General features: G+C 37.8%; 2 protein-coding genes across 5 annotated transcripts; both read left to right on the top strand.

The window, feature by feature from the left end:
• Positions 1 to 3,499: 3,499 nt before the first annotated feature.
• On the top strand, positions 3,500 to 10,903 carry LOC103447357 (acylamino-acid-releasing enzyme-like). Of its 4 annotated transcripts, none has more exons than XM_070810571.1 (18): positions 3,500 to 3,729; positions 4,703 to 4,855; positions 5,030 to 5,339; positions 5,453 to 5,674; positions 5,776 to 5,994; positions 6,120 to 6,194; positions 6,573 to 6,711; positions 7,399 to 7,550; positions 7,636 to 7,715; positions 7,796 to 7,917; positions 8,005 to 8,083; positions 8,163 to 8,340; positions 8,482 to 8,542; positions 8,834 to 8,956; positions 9,266 to 9,463; positions 10,016 to 10,084; positions 10,365 to 10,441; positions 10,559 to 10,903. In XM_070810571.1, the coding sequence occupies exons 2-18, from the start codon at positions 4,705 to 4,707 to the stop codon at positions 10,620 to 10,622; spliced, it is 2,319 nt and encodes a 772-aa protein (XP_070666672.1). In that variant the 5' UTR covers positions 3,500 to 3,729; positions 4,703 to 4,704; the 3' UTR covers positions 10,623 to 10,903. The 4 variants fall into 4 exon arrangements, with proteins under 4 accessions (XP_070666672.1, XP_070666671.1, XP_070666674.1 ...); XM_070810570.1 differs by having other exon boundaries at positions 3,546 to 3,729; positions 4,680 to 4,855; XM_070810573.1 differs by having other exon boundaries at positions 3,565 to 3,729; positions 4,663 to 4,855.
• Positions 10,904 to 11,801: 898 nt separating this feature from the next.
• LOC103447356 (pentatricopeptide repeat-containing protein At3g23020) lies at positions 11,802 to 15,126 on the top strand. Its single transcript, XM_008386549.4, has one exon. The coding sequence runs from the start codon at positions 12,040 to 12,042 to the stop codon at positions 14,644 to 14,646; it is 2,607 nt and encodes an 868-aa protein (XP_008384771.3). The 5' UTR covers positions 11,802 to 12,039; the 3' UTR covers positions 14,647 to 15,126.
• The last annotated feature ends 2,195 nt before the right edge of the window (positions 15,127 to 17,321 follow it).

The following is a 17,321-nucleotide window of genomic DNA, read 5'->3' as shown; positions in this document are numbered from 1 at the left end:
AGGGACCGGACAACCGGAGGCGGCGATGAGGGGAGGAGTGGGAGGAAGTAGGATCGGATGTCGACGGTGCCGATGAAGATTGAGTAGGTGAGGAGGAGGAGGAAGGTGAAGATGAGGGCGTCGGGCAATGGGTCACCAGCTTGATTTCGCGGGGGCCACCAGCTGTTTTTCGTCTTGCTTAGTCGTCTTGCGTTTCCTCGGCGCCATTCCCAAAAAACGCACGCTAATAGCCCGGTCCTTGGCTCTGTCAATTCTAGGTTGGTTTAGAGACTAGCTTAGGCTGGGTGCCAGGCAATTGAACAGGCTGGAGTGGATTGACTGAGTCCCGACCCCTTGTTTTGATTGGGTGTCGGCCTAATGGTGTTTCGGTGGAACTGCTCTAATAGGCCAAAGCATCTCCACCCCTAAAAAAATGCGCTGGCACCTAGCCCATTTAAATTTTTTTATAAAAGAATAAATAAATAAAATAGTTTTAATTTTGGATAAGATTTTTAACCAATCTCGTAACGCCACGTGTATTTATCTAAACGTACTATTTTGTGAATAGATTTCCGTTAAGATTTGCAACCAATCCCGATGCGCCACGTGTCACTATCTGTTTACAATAATTTAGCCAAGATTACGATAAGATTTTCAACCAATCTTATTACGCCACGTGTCATTATCCGAACATACTATTTTGTGGATAGATTTCCGATAATATTTTCAACCAATCCCGACGCGCCACGTGTCACTTCTTGTTTGCAATAATTTAGCCAAGATTTCAATAAGATTTTCAACCAATCATGTAGTGCCATGTGGCATTGTCCAAAACCTCATCCTTTCTTTTTTTGTCCATATAAACCCTACATCTCTACATTCATCCTCACACCAAACTCAATCCTTCTTCTTAGCTCAGAATCTTTCTTCATCGTTTTCAAATCTTGAGTTTTTTTTACAATGTCTTCTTCAAGGAGAGTGCATAAACAATTTGTGGAGCAACAGAAAAGATTGTTGGCACAATAGGAAGAATTGATCAATCTCGAGGAAGGTGTAGGTGGAGATGAGGCTTTCGCAATGGAGGACTCAGATGATGACCATAGAAGGCAGAGGGTCTCACATTTTCATCGTGTCATGGAAGCTGTGAGTCAGATAGCCAAACCCAAATGTGCCGCAAACTTCGATAGAAAAAGGGAAAGATGAGGTAAAAATCTCTTGGAAGATTATTTTATTCCCAACAGTGTATTCCCTGATCATGTTTTTAGGCGTCGTTTTAGAATGCAACGAAGTTTGTTCAACAAAATCATGAGTGCTATTTGCAACCATGATCCATATTTTGTGCAAAAGGAGTTGTATCTGGGGCAATCTTTGACAATTTGCCAACATTCCCATTTGTTGAATGATTTGTTGTGGTTCTTCACATTGTAGAAAGCTTGTGCTTGTAGTGTCTATAAATGTGGGATAAGACAATATTATAAAAAATGTGGGTGTAACACAAATAAATAAATTAAAATATTGATGCGGGTGAAATACATATAAATAAATAAAAATATTGTCACCTGATCCGCTAACCTTGTCCCACTACGTAGATTACCGAAAGCATGAGAGATGACGTTTTTCCAACAAGTAAAGGATGCGTTGAGTTTTTTCCAACGACCTTGAAGGCCTTGACTACTTCTGGCATATTTTCCATGTACATCGCAAAACATTTTCGTAATTTTACTCCACATTTCTCACTTATCCATTTCATTACCCGTAATCGAATCATGAGTTGTGTGAACCCAACATTCAAACAATGTAACATCTTCAATGAGCTTCCACATAGACATTTTTTTCTCTCAAAGTGTAGAAAATATTGAAATGTAGAAAGTGTAGAAAATATTGAAATGTGTTGTAAGGTGGAAGATGAAGGTTAGGTATTTATAGAAAAAAATTTAAAAATTTAATGTATTTTTTAATAATTTTTTTGTATTTTTTTCATAATTTTTAATAAATTTTAATGTAGTTAATTAATCTGGACCGTTGGATTTGAAAAGTATTCAAATCCAAGAGCTAAGGAGCTGCCACGTGGCCAATGGTCATAATTCTGACCGTTGGGCCTTTTTATTTTTATTTTTGGTTAAAAAACGTGGACCGTTGATCTGTGATCGGACGGTCCATTTTAAAAGTAAAATTTAAATTTTTTTTACCGTTGGATTCCAACGGTCTAGAAAACTAGCCATTGGAAATCCAACGGCACTGAGAAGGCCACGTAGCCTACTTCTGGGTGAAGAACATGTGGGCTGACAGCGGGCCCCACCACCTGCATCCATGTCCCCTACTAGCACCCACTCGCGAGTGAACTGCACACGACAGCCAAATGCGTCGGTCTCTGGGTCTGTCAAAAATGGGCTGGTCTGTTGCTTGGTTTGGGCTGGGTGCCAGGCAAGTTTGTGGGCTGGAGTGAATAGACTGAGCCCCAGCTTGGTTTTTTGACTGGGTGCTGGCACATTTGCACCCCGGTGGAAGTGCTCTTAGAGTGTGTATATGCGTTGGGAAATCTTGGAGCCTTTGTGGAGTTGTAAAACTGGTAGTCTGTAAGTGTGCGTGATATGATCTTCCCCAAAATCCTTGCGGCACTGGGTTCTTTTCCTCTTTATGTGACTTTTTTTTCCTTTAAAATCCCCCTCCTCTTCTTAACTAATCCACGTGCTTGTGGGAATCTCAAAAACCCAATTCCTTTTGGGAAATACAGCACCGCATGCTTTGCACCGCCTAATTATATTGGGCTTCCCTTAATGATCCAATTTTTTATATGATGTACTGTTCCATTCTTTGCTCCAGTCCATCAGTTTACATCCCACTAGGTAATTCTTTGTGTTTCTCTAATTTAAGCTTCCAATTCCCTGCTCACAAATCATATTTTCTACTAAAACTCACACAAGACACATTAAACTCACCAATTTAATATAAAATCATGACTAAATAATAACTGTAAGAGGTATAAAACATGCATATAAAATCAACCTAACATATACCCCCAGTCCTATCTTTTGCTAGTCCTCATCAAAACATAAAATGAAAACAAATAAAATTAACTAAAACAAAAACCTAATTAAGCCCACTTTCGTTGGTGAAACGATTGCACTGTGCATATGCAACAAGCCTTTAATCCCTATTTAGCGTTTGGTCTAAAATTTGGGTGCTTATTTTTTATGCAAGCTGAAAAACGCTCTTAACCAATTCACAAGCTTCTTGCAATTAGAAATAAATCTTAAAATAAACTAATGGAGTTAGGTATTTATTTTTTAGCTTAACCACGAAAATGATTTTTATACGCTAAAGCTTGAAAAAATGTGTGCAGAACCTTTTCATGCCTATTTATTTCTATCATTCTACAGCAGATTCAATTAAAATATGAGGAAGGGAAGTCAAAACTTGAATGCAGAAAAAAGAGGTATAGCTAACTTAACTAAACTCGTGACCACTTAACATTTCTATTTAGCTTCTTTGGTAAGCGGAACATGACATAATTAATCATTGTTATTGGATTTTACTGTACATGGTCACCTAGAAGAATCATAGAAAAATGGTGTATTATTGAAACAAAATGAGCAGTGCATTATTAACCACCTCGGCTTGGTGCGTCAACTTGCTTCGTCCGATTCCAAGATTCCCTCCTCCTCCACTTCCGATTTTATCTCACATTCCCACTCTTCTTCTCACTCCGAGGAGCAGCAGTTGCAGACCCCTTCGATATTTTCTCACAACGTAAGCTCTCTCTCTCCCACACCCCCCCCCCTCCCTCCCAAAAAAAAATTCTATGCACTGTTGACTTTTAGTCGTCGAATCCAAGTGTTTGTGCTAAACTCTTTGATGGGTATCTGGTATTTCTTCCTTTCTTACTTTGTTCATCTCACTTTGCTCGGTGCTTTGATTCATTTGTTTTTGGTTGCATAGAGTGGAACGTTTTGAATTGAATTACATGTTTGTTTGAATTCTTGAACTAGTGTGCGATTGTGAATTTTAATCAGGAGTTACCAATCAAAATTATCTTAGTATATTGTCTCTGGATTGATGGAATGGCCATATAAAAAAACTAGAAAAGGATCATTGGTTTTGGACATAGAAAAAGATTCTAACTTTATTCCACATTGCCCGAATTCGCGAGTACCCTTTTTACTAGATGGGATTCCAGTGATGGGTATGAAATTTGGTCTTGGAAGTGTAAATTGAATTTGAGTAATTTCCGTGACCGCAAAGAGGCCTTAAGATTTTCCTGTAGCCGAAACTCTTACAAGTGGTATGTGGTAGAATCGAATGTGTGAGTTAACTATTTGGCAATTCCAAGTTATGTAGAACTATAATCTGAGGTGGCAGATTGACTTGAAGAAATTTCACGTAGCTGTTATTGACGTTCATCACAATAATCAGAAGTAGCATCCTTTTTCATGTAAAGTAGAATTTGAGTTGGCGGATTGCTTGTTTCTGTTACCATACATCTGCTGTATTCGGTTGAAGAAAGAATGACATGCTAATACTCATTTGTTTCATTAAAAGAACAAGAAAATATAGTTTTTTTTTTCTTTTTCGTTCTAGGAGATTATGCCTTTTTTTTATATGACCAATGCTTCTGACCTTTGAGTTATGAGCTACGACATACTTTCATAGCTCCTTGGCATCATATATTGACAATATCTTCAGTGCAATCTACTCCGTAGTAAAAGATTGTCTACACTTTTAGCCATGGGCAGTTCTAAAGACGGTTCATTGAAGGAGATGCCTCTGGGGGTAGATGCAACAACTGAGGAAGAATATACGTCACAGTCTAGGCTACTCCAAGACTTCACTAGTATTTCCAGCATTGACAAGGCATGGACTTTTAAATCTGACATTGGTATGATTTCTCATTCTTCTAACGTGCATGTCCTTATCCTCAGATTACGTACAACAGATTCATATGTACATACATTACATGCGTAAGGAAATATATAAGCATATATACCTCCTCTCTAATTGAAAGGCAAAGACTTTTTCCTAATGAGGATGTGCACATTAAACTTTGTTTCAGGAATTGAGTCTCAGGCAATGTTTTCAATTAGTCAACCGAATCTTTTGGCAAACAAGAGGAAGAAATTCATTCTATCCTCTCATATTTCAAGAGAAAGTAACGATTCTATAAACTTCCAATGGTCCCCATTCCCCGTTGAGATGATGGGAGTCTCTGTATTTGTTCCATCCCCGTCCAGTGCAAAGCTTCTTGTAGTTCGGAATCCCGAGAATGAATCTCCCTGTCAATTTGAAATTTGGGGTCGAGGTCAAGTGGAGAAAGAATTCCACATCCCCCAATCTGTTCATGGTTCAGTATATGCTGATGAATGGTATATATCGTGAATGCATTCTTTCCATGCACGATATTTGATGTGTGTTCTAGATGCTTTTTTGCTTATGTCTTTAGTGATAGTGGTAGACCTTCAAACTTTCAATGATACAGGTTTCAAGGAATTTCTTGGAACGCTGATGAAACTCTCATTGCTTATGTTGCTGAGGAACCAGCTCCCACCAAGCCCACATTTACAGGTCAGGGCTACAAGAATGGTAGTTCTACTGATAAGGACTTTGGTAACTGGAAAGGTCAAGGGGATTGGAAGGAAGAATGGGGGGAAACGTATGCTGGAAAAAGGCAGCCCGCACTTTTCGTCATCAATATTAACAGGTCTTGTACAATTGGTTTAGTTTCTATTAGTACCAGGATTAGAAGTAAGGAGATTTCTCGTTTAAATTCCCAGCTAACTTTAATTATCCTATGTTGTACAGTGGAGAGGCCCAAGCTGTCAAAGGAATTGAAAAGTCTTTGAGTGTTGGTCAAGTTGTATGGGCACCACCAGTTAAGGGCTCACATCAATCTTTGGTTTTTGTTGGGTGGTCTGATGGTTTCAGAAAACTTGGTATCAAGTATTGCATTAACAGGCCCTGTGCATTGTATGCAGTCAGGGCACCAAATTCTGAATCAGAAACCGATGGATCTGAACTCAAGTGAGTTGCTTTGTGTAATACTTTTTGTTGCCCTTTGTTTTTTGGATCTTTTGCTTGTTAATTGCTTTGGAGATTCTCTGTGCTTCTACATTTGATAGAAGTATTGATCTCTTTAACTGTTCTAGAGCTAGTTCAACTGAAGATTTTCCTGCTGTAAAGCTGACTCAAAGCATAAGTAGTGCTTTGTATCCACGGTTCAGGTAATTTTTCCCCCATCTGACACTTAGTTCTTTGTTTGTGTGCACTTCAGTCTATGATATATTTTATGCACAGTGCTTGTTTAGATTTTTGATAACTCCTTATAAATATCTGTCTAGTGGAGAAATTACTTGTATGCTTTCGAGAACTGCACAAATGAAAATTTAGTTTTTGGCGTTTGTTACCTCCTCTTTCAATTTCACAACGGAAATTGATATCTAAAGTAAATACTAATTGGAGTTTGATGAACATTAGAATCGGAATTGTACTATTGTACTATTGTTTCAAACGTTATCCAATAGATGGCTGATTGATTCAAATATCATATGCGATTACTGATTCTGATTGTATTTGAAACATGATCAATGTAATTTTTGCAGCCCAGATGGAAAATTCCTTCTGTTTATATCAGCAAGAAATTCTGTGGATTCTGGGTCACATTATGCAACAGATTCTCTTCACAGAATAGACTGGCCAGTTGATGGAGTGCTATCCTCATCTGCAAAAATTGTTGATGTGGTGAGCTCTTCAGCTTTTATCTTTCTGTTGAGTAATCAACATTTTATTATCTGATTGATAATTTGAAACGACTCAGTTGGTGTGCAATTCTTTGTTCGAGTCCTTGGGGCATGTAACTTATCAACGAAGGTTCATTTGCTAGGATGTGGATATAAGTAAGCATTAAGCCTTTTCCTTGTAAAGGTGCAAACTTGTACAAGTTCGCATTCCTGAACTTTTAGGATTGAAAATCATGGTTCACTTACCAGTGGTATGTTATGTACTGATGTAAATTTGGAATTTGATGTTGTTATCATACACACTGAGGGTGAACATTCAATATATATATATAAATTTCCCTTGACCTGTTTTCTTCTCCTCTCTCTCTCTCTCTCTCTCTCTCTCCCCCCCCCCCCTTTTTTTTTTTTTTTTTTTTTTTGTGCTTGGTAATTTTGTGTATGGGTAGCTTCCCATTGATGCTTTATTGGTTAATTTGTATATGATCCTAAAAAATGTGCTTTTTTGAAAAAAGTGAAGGGGACCACAATTGAACTCCAGCTTAATTCTCTTCAACAAAAGGTTTTCATTTCATGGAGGTGACATCGCAGAACATAACAATAGAAGTTTAGAACATTTTGTATGATATTTTCTCTCTTAATCCCTCCCCATGCTTATATAATTATAACTAAATACACTTCTTTTTTGAAGATTCCTGTTGTAATGTGTCCTGAGGATGGTTGCTTCCCTGGGCTTTACAAGTCAAGTATCCTTAGTAATCCATGGCTTTCTGATGGATGCACGATGATCATATCTTCCATATGGGGCAGCTGTGAAGTGATACTTTCTGTGAATGTTTTGAGGTAATTATAGTGACCAATCATATGCACAGCGTATTTACATTTTAACTGTTTATAACTGACCTATGGTATTTACATGGTAGTACAGTGGGGAAGTATCATGTGTCAGCCCTGCTGATTCAAATTCATGGAATGTTCTTACACTAGATGGGGACAATATCATTGCTGGTAACATAAACTGCCATTTTTACTGATAAATACTTGGAAACATCAATACTGAAATTTCACTTCATCCTTGATTTCTGAAGTGTCTAGCAGTCCAGTAGACGTGCCTCATATCAAGTATGGTTACCTTGTTGATAAAGAAAGTAAAAGTACCGCATGGAGTTGGTTAAATGTATCAAGCCCCACAAGTGAATGCTCTGAGAAGGTCCATCAATCCGCTTTTCTATATTTCCACATATCATGATTATCTTCAGGCTTACATCTGTTTTACTCATGTTTCAACTTGAGATAGGTTAAATCTTTGCTCTCCTCTCTGCAATTCAGTATACTGAAGGTTCCCGTCAGGCATGTTTCTGGTGGCGTAACAAAAGGTATAATGAACCAATTTTCTATCTGGTGTGTCAGAGAATAATTTATTTTAACATCCTGTATATGCTTAAACCCTTTCAGGTGCTGCCAAACCAATTGAAGCTATATTTGTGTCTTCCAAAACTAAAAGAAATGATTCATTGGACCCATTAATTGTAATCCTCCACGGAGGCCCGCACGATGTGTCAGTGTCAAGCTTTTCAAAGTCCCTTGCTTTTCTCTCTTCAATTGGGTTCAACCTGTTACTTGTAAATTATAGGTATGATTGTGATTTTTCATACCACTGTCAAAGCTTTGAATTGTGCAGCTAAATGTATTTGATGTTCAACCAAATTGTGGTTCAATTTTGTTGTTCAGATGTTATGTTATGAGATTGTTCTGACATGTTAGTTTATCTCAGAGGTTCACTGGGGTTTGGGGAAGAAGCACTTCAGTCCCTTCCAGGGAAAGTTGGGTCCCAGGTGCTTACCTATACATATTTACCTTCTATTTGTTTTATAGCAATCTTAATTTTGTTATCCGATTGGCATTGTTCCTTAGGGGAGCCTACTTTATACCACCTGTTTATTTAGGCAGAGTCCTACATTTTGGTATCATACACACAGATATAAACACTTCTGGTGTAAATATATCTGTATATGCTCATGTATGCTAAGAATTTTATGTTGTTAATATACCTGTATAACTAGTATTTACTTTATGTATCTGCTTTTGTATTTAAAGACCCTAATCTCCCAGTTTATTCGCTACAGGATGTGGATGATGTACTGGTGGCTATAGATCATGTCATTGACATGGGACTTGCCAGTCCATCAAAAATTGCAGTTGTTGGTGGTTCTCATGGCGGCTTTCTAACAACTCACTTGATTGGCCAGGTTGGTAGTTCTATAGAAAGCATGACTGTTATTTTTTAGTTTATTTGAGGCACATATGGAGATTGAATCCCACATTGATGGGAGGAGGAGGGACCTTGCATGGGCATATAAATAAGTTGGGCTACTCCCCGTATTGCCAATTAGTTTTATGGTGGAACCTCAACTTTCTTTGCGTAAAGCTTTGTTCTTTTTCTGTGGGGTACTAAATAGATTTTTAATTTCCTATTGAAGCATCTATTACTTATGCACGCTTGGTAGACGAGTTCTTTTTAAGTTATTCTTGAGAGTTGAACAATATTTATGCTGCAGGCACCAGATAAGTTTGCTGTGGCAGCAGCAATGAACCCTGTCTGTAACCTTGCATTAATGGTCAGTACAACTGACATCCCTGATTGGTGCTATGTGGTGGCCTATGGAAGTGAGGGTAAAAATTACTACACAGAAGCACCGTCAGCTGAGCATCTGACTCTCATGCACAGCAAATCTCCTATTTCACATGTCTCAAAGGTGGGTGCTTGGTTAAGGCTTCTTTTCTGTTACCATATTATTAGGTTACTCTGAAGTTTGAAGATTCTTCTAGAAATATTTTCAAAGACGGAAAGTTTACATACAGATTTAAAAGCAACAAAGTCAACACAGTCGTTCTCCCAGCATTGATTAACTACATGCACATTCACCTTTAAGCAACTAAATAGATATCATAGCTGCAACCACAACCATACTTCTACATGCCGTGACACTGTAAAGGCAACTAGGCGAGTAGCATGATATTTTATATTTGCACAGGCAAGCTGTGTATTCTCAGTGCTGGATATCAAGCAAAATATAAATGGAACTAAAGAGAAACAGAAAAGAGTGAAAAATGGGTAATTCTTTATAAGCTTAATAGTCTTGGAAGGGGTCATGATGAATGTGAAGGTTTAGTTCTTGAGAGTGGCTAATTCAAGGGAATCAATTCCGAGGGTTTGGATTGTATCCAGATCTTCCCTCCTAGGATCACTTTGGTTGGTCCAACACTGCGATTGCTATTTCTAACTTTTTGAAGGATCTTATCTGCAGGTTAAAACACCCACCCTTTTTCTTTTGGGTGCTCAGGATCTTCGTGTTCCAGTTTCTACTGGATTTCAAGTAAGTACATGTTCTCCTAATGAACTACGCCTTTTCTTAATAGTTTGACAACAAAAGCAAGTGCTTGGATAATTGTTCTTCTTGGCTGCATTGCAGTAGAAAATGAATTAATGAAGCACAAACACAATAAACAATTGGAATCTATGAACTTAATTCTTTTAGCCTTCATCTTTAAAATTGATTTCCTTCCTGTGAAGGGGGTGTGATGATTTTGACTCAAACACTTACATGATTGGAATGATGTGAGTTGAAAAGTGATTTGGGTATTTATTATTCGTAGTATGCTCGGGCACTGAAGGAAAAAGGAGTTCCTGTCAAAATCATTGTGTTTCCTTGTGATGTTCATGCAATTAAGAGGTAAACTTATGCTCCAAATGTGCTAGTGCATTGTAGCATTGTAGTCGCTAGTCACTACAGCCAAGGTCATAAAGTTTCATGCTTGGATTTCCATCTGATACGAATTTGTGTTTGCAGACCACAATCCGACTTTGAGAGCTTGCTTAACATTGGTGTCTGGTTCAAGAAGTATTTATCGTAAATGAATATAGCCATTTCTCCCCTGCCCCCGTAGTTCGACTTTGAGAGCTTTCGTAAGATGGTTGATTTATGGGCAGGGCAAATCAGTCTGCAACGTTGTTTATTAGAGTCATAGTCGAGTAGGTTGAATCCACCTTGAACGTGTAAGGTCGTCTGCCCATGCCTTTGCTCAGCATGTATAATCTTCAATCTGAATGCAAAACTACCTACTTGAAAACTTATGATTATTGATTTCAGTAATAGAACTTCAACTCAATTGTTATATAATATTGTTTTGGCTTACAGGTCATGTTTGGCACTTGTGTTTTTAATTTGTCTAATTTAGCCCTTGTATTTGTATCTGTTAGCCAATGTAGACAATTTGTCAAACAAATGTTGAGTGAGTTATGAGCATTGCATATGAGCAATATAAATGTGTTTTTCTCGTAGAAACACAGCCAAGTCTATGGGGCTGTATCGAGAATATAAGAAGTGGTCTTCCTTTGGAATGTTTTGACAAATCTAGACGAGTGTCGTGGGTTTTTTTGGGCATAATCCTGGTGCTGTTGGCGTTTCAGGGCGGTGTGAACCGCGAAGCCAAGAACATGCGCGTTAAGAATTTTCATATCTAAAAATGAAATGGTGGTTAACAGGTGCAACGGGTTTGTAGATAAAGAGGCAGGGTAAAGAGCTCTTGCGCGTTGCCTACTACTTTATGAAAAAAAATCACTTTTTTATTAGAATCCATCAAAACAGAAGAAAATTAACACTCTTCCATCCTCTCTTTTACACTTTTCAATTCTTTTTACTACCCCAAACAAAAAATTTATCCACGCTTCATAAAAGTAAAAAAAAAGAAATGTTAAATTTATTAAGACGAAAGTGCTGCAAGAATTATGGACGTTTATAAGATTTTTTCTAAAATTTTAAATAATTTAGCTTTCTCCAATATCTTACTCAAACCCATTATGTTAGCATTTCTCAGTTCACATCACTCGAATTCTAACGTTGTCAAACTAAATTGATTTGAATTCAGGTTAGGATCACAATTTTTTTCCAACCTCACGATGTTGGAAGTCATCAACACATAGGTTGAATACTCATTAATTAAGCATGCAATGAACATAAATTGAATGACTACAAAAATCTAAGCCATGCTAATCATACCATATAATTCATACAAAACAAATGGTGTTCAAATTTTGATGGGTTGGGTGGACCCGTATAATACGATAGTTCCCACCTCGGTATTTGGATGCTCCGAAACTCGCATTTCCGAAAAGGATATTACGCGCTGCTGCCTAGTGCCTATAACTTTCTCGTATTCGAGTCCATTGGATTCCACCGAGCACGTTCTGCACATTCTCTAAATTTCTATCCATGTCATTCTCCTGAAACTCGAGGAAAAGCTATAGTATGATTCAGTTTCTGTGAAAGCAATGTTTCTGAAGCTGCACTTGGACACCAGTTGCTTCCCAATTCTGGGTTCCATAAAAACGTCCCCCAACGCAGGACGCTCTCCACTGGACAAACTCGAACTCATAAGCAACGATAGGAAACAGAGAGTGGTTCAGAGTCCCAATGGAGGAGGAGGGCTGAAGAAGAAGTTGGGTGAAGTTCATCGACCCACAAATGGCAGGTGTGGAAATGGCGTCGCTGTTCATGAGGTCGAGCTGAAAAAACCCAGTTTTGTGAAGAACCCAGGTGGGGAGAAGAGGAAAAACGTCAAGGGTAGTGGCCGTTTTGCGAAAAGTGGAGATGTTGGTGGTGGGTTGAGGGTGGGGGATGGGAATGGAGTGGTGAAGAAAGTGCACTCCAGGTGTTCGACCAAATGCGTCAGTTACGGAGGTTGCATTCCTGCAATTTTGAAGGCTTTGGATGAAGTTGAGGATTTGGATGAGGCTCTGAGGCCGTGGGAAGATAGGCTTACTAACAAGGAAAGGAGTATAATTTTGAAGGAGCAGCTGTGTTGGAAAAGGGCTTGGGAGATTTTTGAGTGGTTTAAGAGAAAGGATTGTTATGAGGTGAATGTGATTCACTATAATATAGTGCTTAGAATTCTTGGGAAGGCGAGGAAGTGGAGCCGTGTCGAGAGCCTTTGGGATGAGATGAAGGTTAACGGAATAGCACCGATAAATTCAACTTATGGAACTTTGATTGATGTTTACAGTAAAGGCGGGCTTAAAGAAGAAGCACTTGTTTGGCTGGACAAGATGAGCGAACAAGGAATGAAACCGGATGAGGTTACCATGGGGATTGTCGTTCAATTGTATAAGAAAGCGAGAGAGTTTCGAAACGCTGAGGATTTTTTCAACAAATGGTCGTTGAGCGTATCTTTGAGACAAGAACAAGAGGGCACTTCTACAACAAGTGCTTCTGGATTGCAAAGTTCTTTGCATTCTCACATTTCTTTGAGCTCGCATACATACAATACATTGATTGACACATATGGAAAGGATGGCCAACTTAAAGAAGCATCTGAAATATTTGCAATGATGCTTAGGGAAGGGATTGCTCCAACTACAGTTACTTTCAATACAATGATTCACATTTGTGGTAACCATGGCCGGCTGGAAGAAGTTGCTTCCCTATTGCAGAAGATGGAAGAGCTTCGATGTCCACCCGATACAAGAACATATAATATTCTAATTTCCCTCCATGCAAAGCATGACAATATAGACATGGCGACAAACTACTTCACAAAGATGAAGGAGGCTCACCTTGAGCCAGACCCTGTCAGTTACCGCATCCTTTTGTATGCGTACTCAATAAGGCACATGGTTAGCAAAGCTGAAGTCCTCATATCAGAGATGGATGAAAAGGGTCTTGAGATTGATGAGTTCACTCAGACAGCTCTGACAAGGATGTACATAGATGCCAGGATGCTTGAAAAGTCATGGTTTTGGTTCATGAGATTTCATCTTTCAGGGAATTTGAGTTCTGAGTGCTTTTCTGCCAACATTGATGCATATGGAGAGCGTGGCCATATTTTGGAAGCTGAGAAAGTTTTCATTTGCTGCCTAGAAGCAAAGAAATTGAGTGTCCTTGAGTTTAACGTGATGATTAAAGCTTATGGGGTGGGGAAACAGTATGGTCAAGCATGTCAGCTGTTTGATAGCATGGAGAGTCATGGCGTAGTTCCGGACAAATGTAGCTATAGCTCTCTGATACAAATTTTGGCTAGTGCTGATATGCCACATACAGCAAAACCCTATCTCAGGAAGATGCAGGAGGCAGGATTGGTAAATCATTGCCTCCCGTATTGTGCTGTGATATCAAGCTTTGCAAAGTTAGGAGAACTGGAAATGGCAGAGGAACTATACAAAGAGATGGTCAGATTCAATGTTCAGCCGGATGTTATTATCTTTGGGGTGTTGATAAATGCTTTCGCTGATATCGGAAGTGTTAATGAAGCTCTGAGTTATGCTGATGCAATGAAAAAGGCAGGTTTGCCTGGGAACACGGTGATTTACAACTCCTTGATCAAGCTCTATACTAAAGTTGGATTTTTGAATGAAGCAGAAGAAACATACAGACTTCTTCAATCTTCAGAGGATGGTCATGCTATTTATGCTTCAAATTGTATGATTGACCTTTATAGCGAGCGATGTATGGTTGAGCCAGCAGAAAAACTCTTTGATAGCTTGAAGAGCAAGGGAGCTGCAAATGAGTTTACATACGCAATGATGTTGTGCATGTATAAGAAACTGGGGAGGTTTGAGGAGGCCATTCAGATTGCAATGCAGATGAGAGAACTGCGACTTTTAACTGATTTGCTCAGTTATAATAATGTGCTTGGGCTGTATGCGATGTATGGAAGATTCAAAGAGGTAGTGGCAACTTTCAAGGAAATGATAAAAGCTTCCGTTCAACCTGATGATCATACATTCAAATCACTTGGAATTGTTTTGGTGAAATCTGGGATTTCAAAGCAGGCTGTCGGCAATCTGGAAGTATCAGTGAAGAAGGATGCTCGGCGTGGGTTGCGAGCGTGGATTTCAGCCCTCTCATCTGTTGTGAGATTAAATGAAAGTAATTATCTGTAGATACTCTCTGCGAAGAGCATTTTGAATACTCACCAGGCATTGTCCTTGCTGATTAATGAAATTCAGTAAAGGAATTGAGCTGTGGAACTTCAGGTGTAGAAGTTGATTATTTATTCAAAGTTACAACCGATGTCTCACTCAACGGTACTGAAAAGGGAGATGAAAACTTTGACAAAACGAAAATGTAGGTCACATTTCGGTTCACAGGGGCGAGAGACGTGATCCTGTATAGAGCCGATTGCTCGGAACAAGAACTGTATAGCCAACTCTACAGGAGTAAGTCCTTGAACCAAATTGAAGATTATGTAACATCCTTGTATGACCAGCTGTGACTCTTAAATATATGTATGCAAAAGGTTGTAATGTGCTCTTCTATTCATCCGTGGGCGTTGTAAAAAGAAGAGCAACGAAATTGTCAGGTTTTGTGTAATTGCCTTTGTACATTGAATATTTACTAAGCACAAGGCAGAAGTTTCCTAATATTATTTCTTCTCAAGTTCACGCACCACAAACTTTACAAACATAGTATCTCCTAAACTTGATTAGGCCAGTTGGTGTTGTAAAAGATATTACTACACTCTTTTGATAAATACTTGGTGGGGATTTATGTATGAACAACTTTCAAAACAAAAGTGTTATGCATAGTCACTCACCTCTAAATTTGATATCTAAAAATAAGTAAAATGTCACTTTAGTGTTTTAATCGCAATCATTGGTATCAAATTTAAAAACCAGTAACTGTGAATCTTGATTACCAAGTGACCAAGAAAACGGAATTCTCTTTTAAAATATTATTCAGTAGGCAGAAGTTTATTTGGGTTTTAATCTCATAGTATTATTGATTTGATATGCATGTAAATATTGGATCATCAATGTGGATCTCTTAAAAAAAATAGTAAGAATACAACAGTCATTGTATACAATTGTGTGTACGCATAATGCATGTGTTTCCAAATTTTCTTGGTTGGATTTTGAATATCGTATGTTATAGTTTTTTTTTTTCAATACACAAAAAGTGGTAGCAACCAAGGAAGAAAATATCGGTAATATCGGAAATATCGGTAGTCCGAAAACACGGAAATATCGATGGAAATATCGGGATAATATCGATATCGATAAAAATTACATGGAAACCACGGAAATTGTAAGAAAAACTTGGAAATTTTTATTGAAACTTTGCAGGATGTTTATTTAGTCAATTATCTATTAGTTTATCACAAAAAATTGGAAGGAAATGCATTGCATGATGGATTTAACTGATTTAAGTTGATTATATAGCGAGCTGGCAAACATTGTGAATGTAGAAAATATGTAGTAATTAATGAAAGAAGTTTAAACACACCATAATCATTTATATATAATGAATTAGTACAATATTTTACACGTTATACATTGCATGGTAAGATACATGAGTGACTTAGTACCACATAGAGTTCCTATGAGGTTCAAAATTTTCACTATCTTCATCATCTCTATTTGTAGAGTAAGTGTATTGTGAAGAGTAGTCAGCAACCATGGCAATGGTTTTCAAGAACCAAAACCCAAAAGTCAATAGGAAACCGAATACTTCGGTATTTTTCGGGATTACCAAACAAATGGGATTTGGAAACCAATCCCATATCGAAAATTTCGGGATGGGATTCCCGAACTTCAGGATGGTTTTGGTTTGGGATTTTTCGGTTTGGGTTTGGGACTTTTTCGATTTGGTTTGGGATTTTCGGGAATTTTTTCCAGCCCTACCATGTAAGTGACCAAATAAAAAATAGAAAAATTAAAAACCACATGCCATTGACTAAGTAATTAATTGACACAATTTAAAATATAATACCACAAAAAATTTGGAATATGTGCAAATTTGTTTCTTGTAAAAAGAATTCAAAACAAACAATATATATAAATATAGTAGCATATTATCAAAACAACATAAGTGATATGGTGGTTAAGGCGTTAAGAGTCAAATGGGAGGGGGTTCGAATCACTTTAGTCTCAAAATTGAGACTTTTCAGAAAATTTTAAGAATTTTTAGATGTCATATCGCGATATTATCGGTAATATCGCGATATTTTGACGAAAACTCATTGGATACTTGTTAAAATATCGGTAACTCTTTGCCGATATTTTCGATATTTAAATCCTTGGTAGCAACCTTCTTGCTTACTTTTTTTATTTTAACTTTTTAAATTCTCTTAGTGTCACGTGTATCCTACTAGAAACCTAAAATTTTAATATTTTTCTTCTTTTGTTATTAATAATTGAAATTTTAGTTTGTTAACAAAAAAATAATTAAATTTGTTAGCTTTGCATGCTAGTGGAATACGTGACACGGATAAAAGTGAAAATGTTGAAACGAGAAAATAAGTGGTTCTTTCTTGTTGTGTATTAGGCCAATTAAATCTAGGATCATCAAGGAAGCGATTAAGAAATGAATAATAATTCGATTTGAGTTGCATCATATTTTAGGGAGTAGCAAATGTTGTAAATGATACGACAAAATACAACAAACGAGTAGAATTTAGAGTTGCGAAGCATCGTTGAATCTGTTGGTATGCAACATCGATTCATACGCTAAACGAATTTGTGCCATACTTAAATCTTTGAGCTTGAAATGACAAGACTACAGTATCTCAGCTCATGTACAAGATCCAAAATCTTAACCCAACATTCTCTCAATAAAC

The sequence above is a fragment of the Malus domestica genome, chromosome 13 (assembly GCF_042453785.1).
Source record: "Malus domestica chromosome 13, GDT2T_hap1".
In the NCBI taxonomy this organism is placed as follows: Eukaryota; Viridiplantae; Streptophyta; class Magnoliopsida; order Rosales; family Rosaceae; genus Malus; species Malus domestica.
This window is presented reverse-complemented; position numbering and strand designations above follow the sequence as displayed.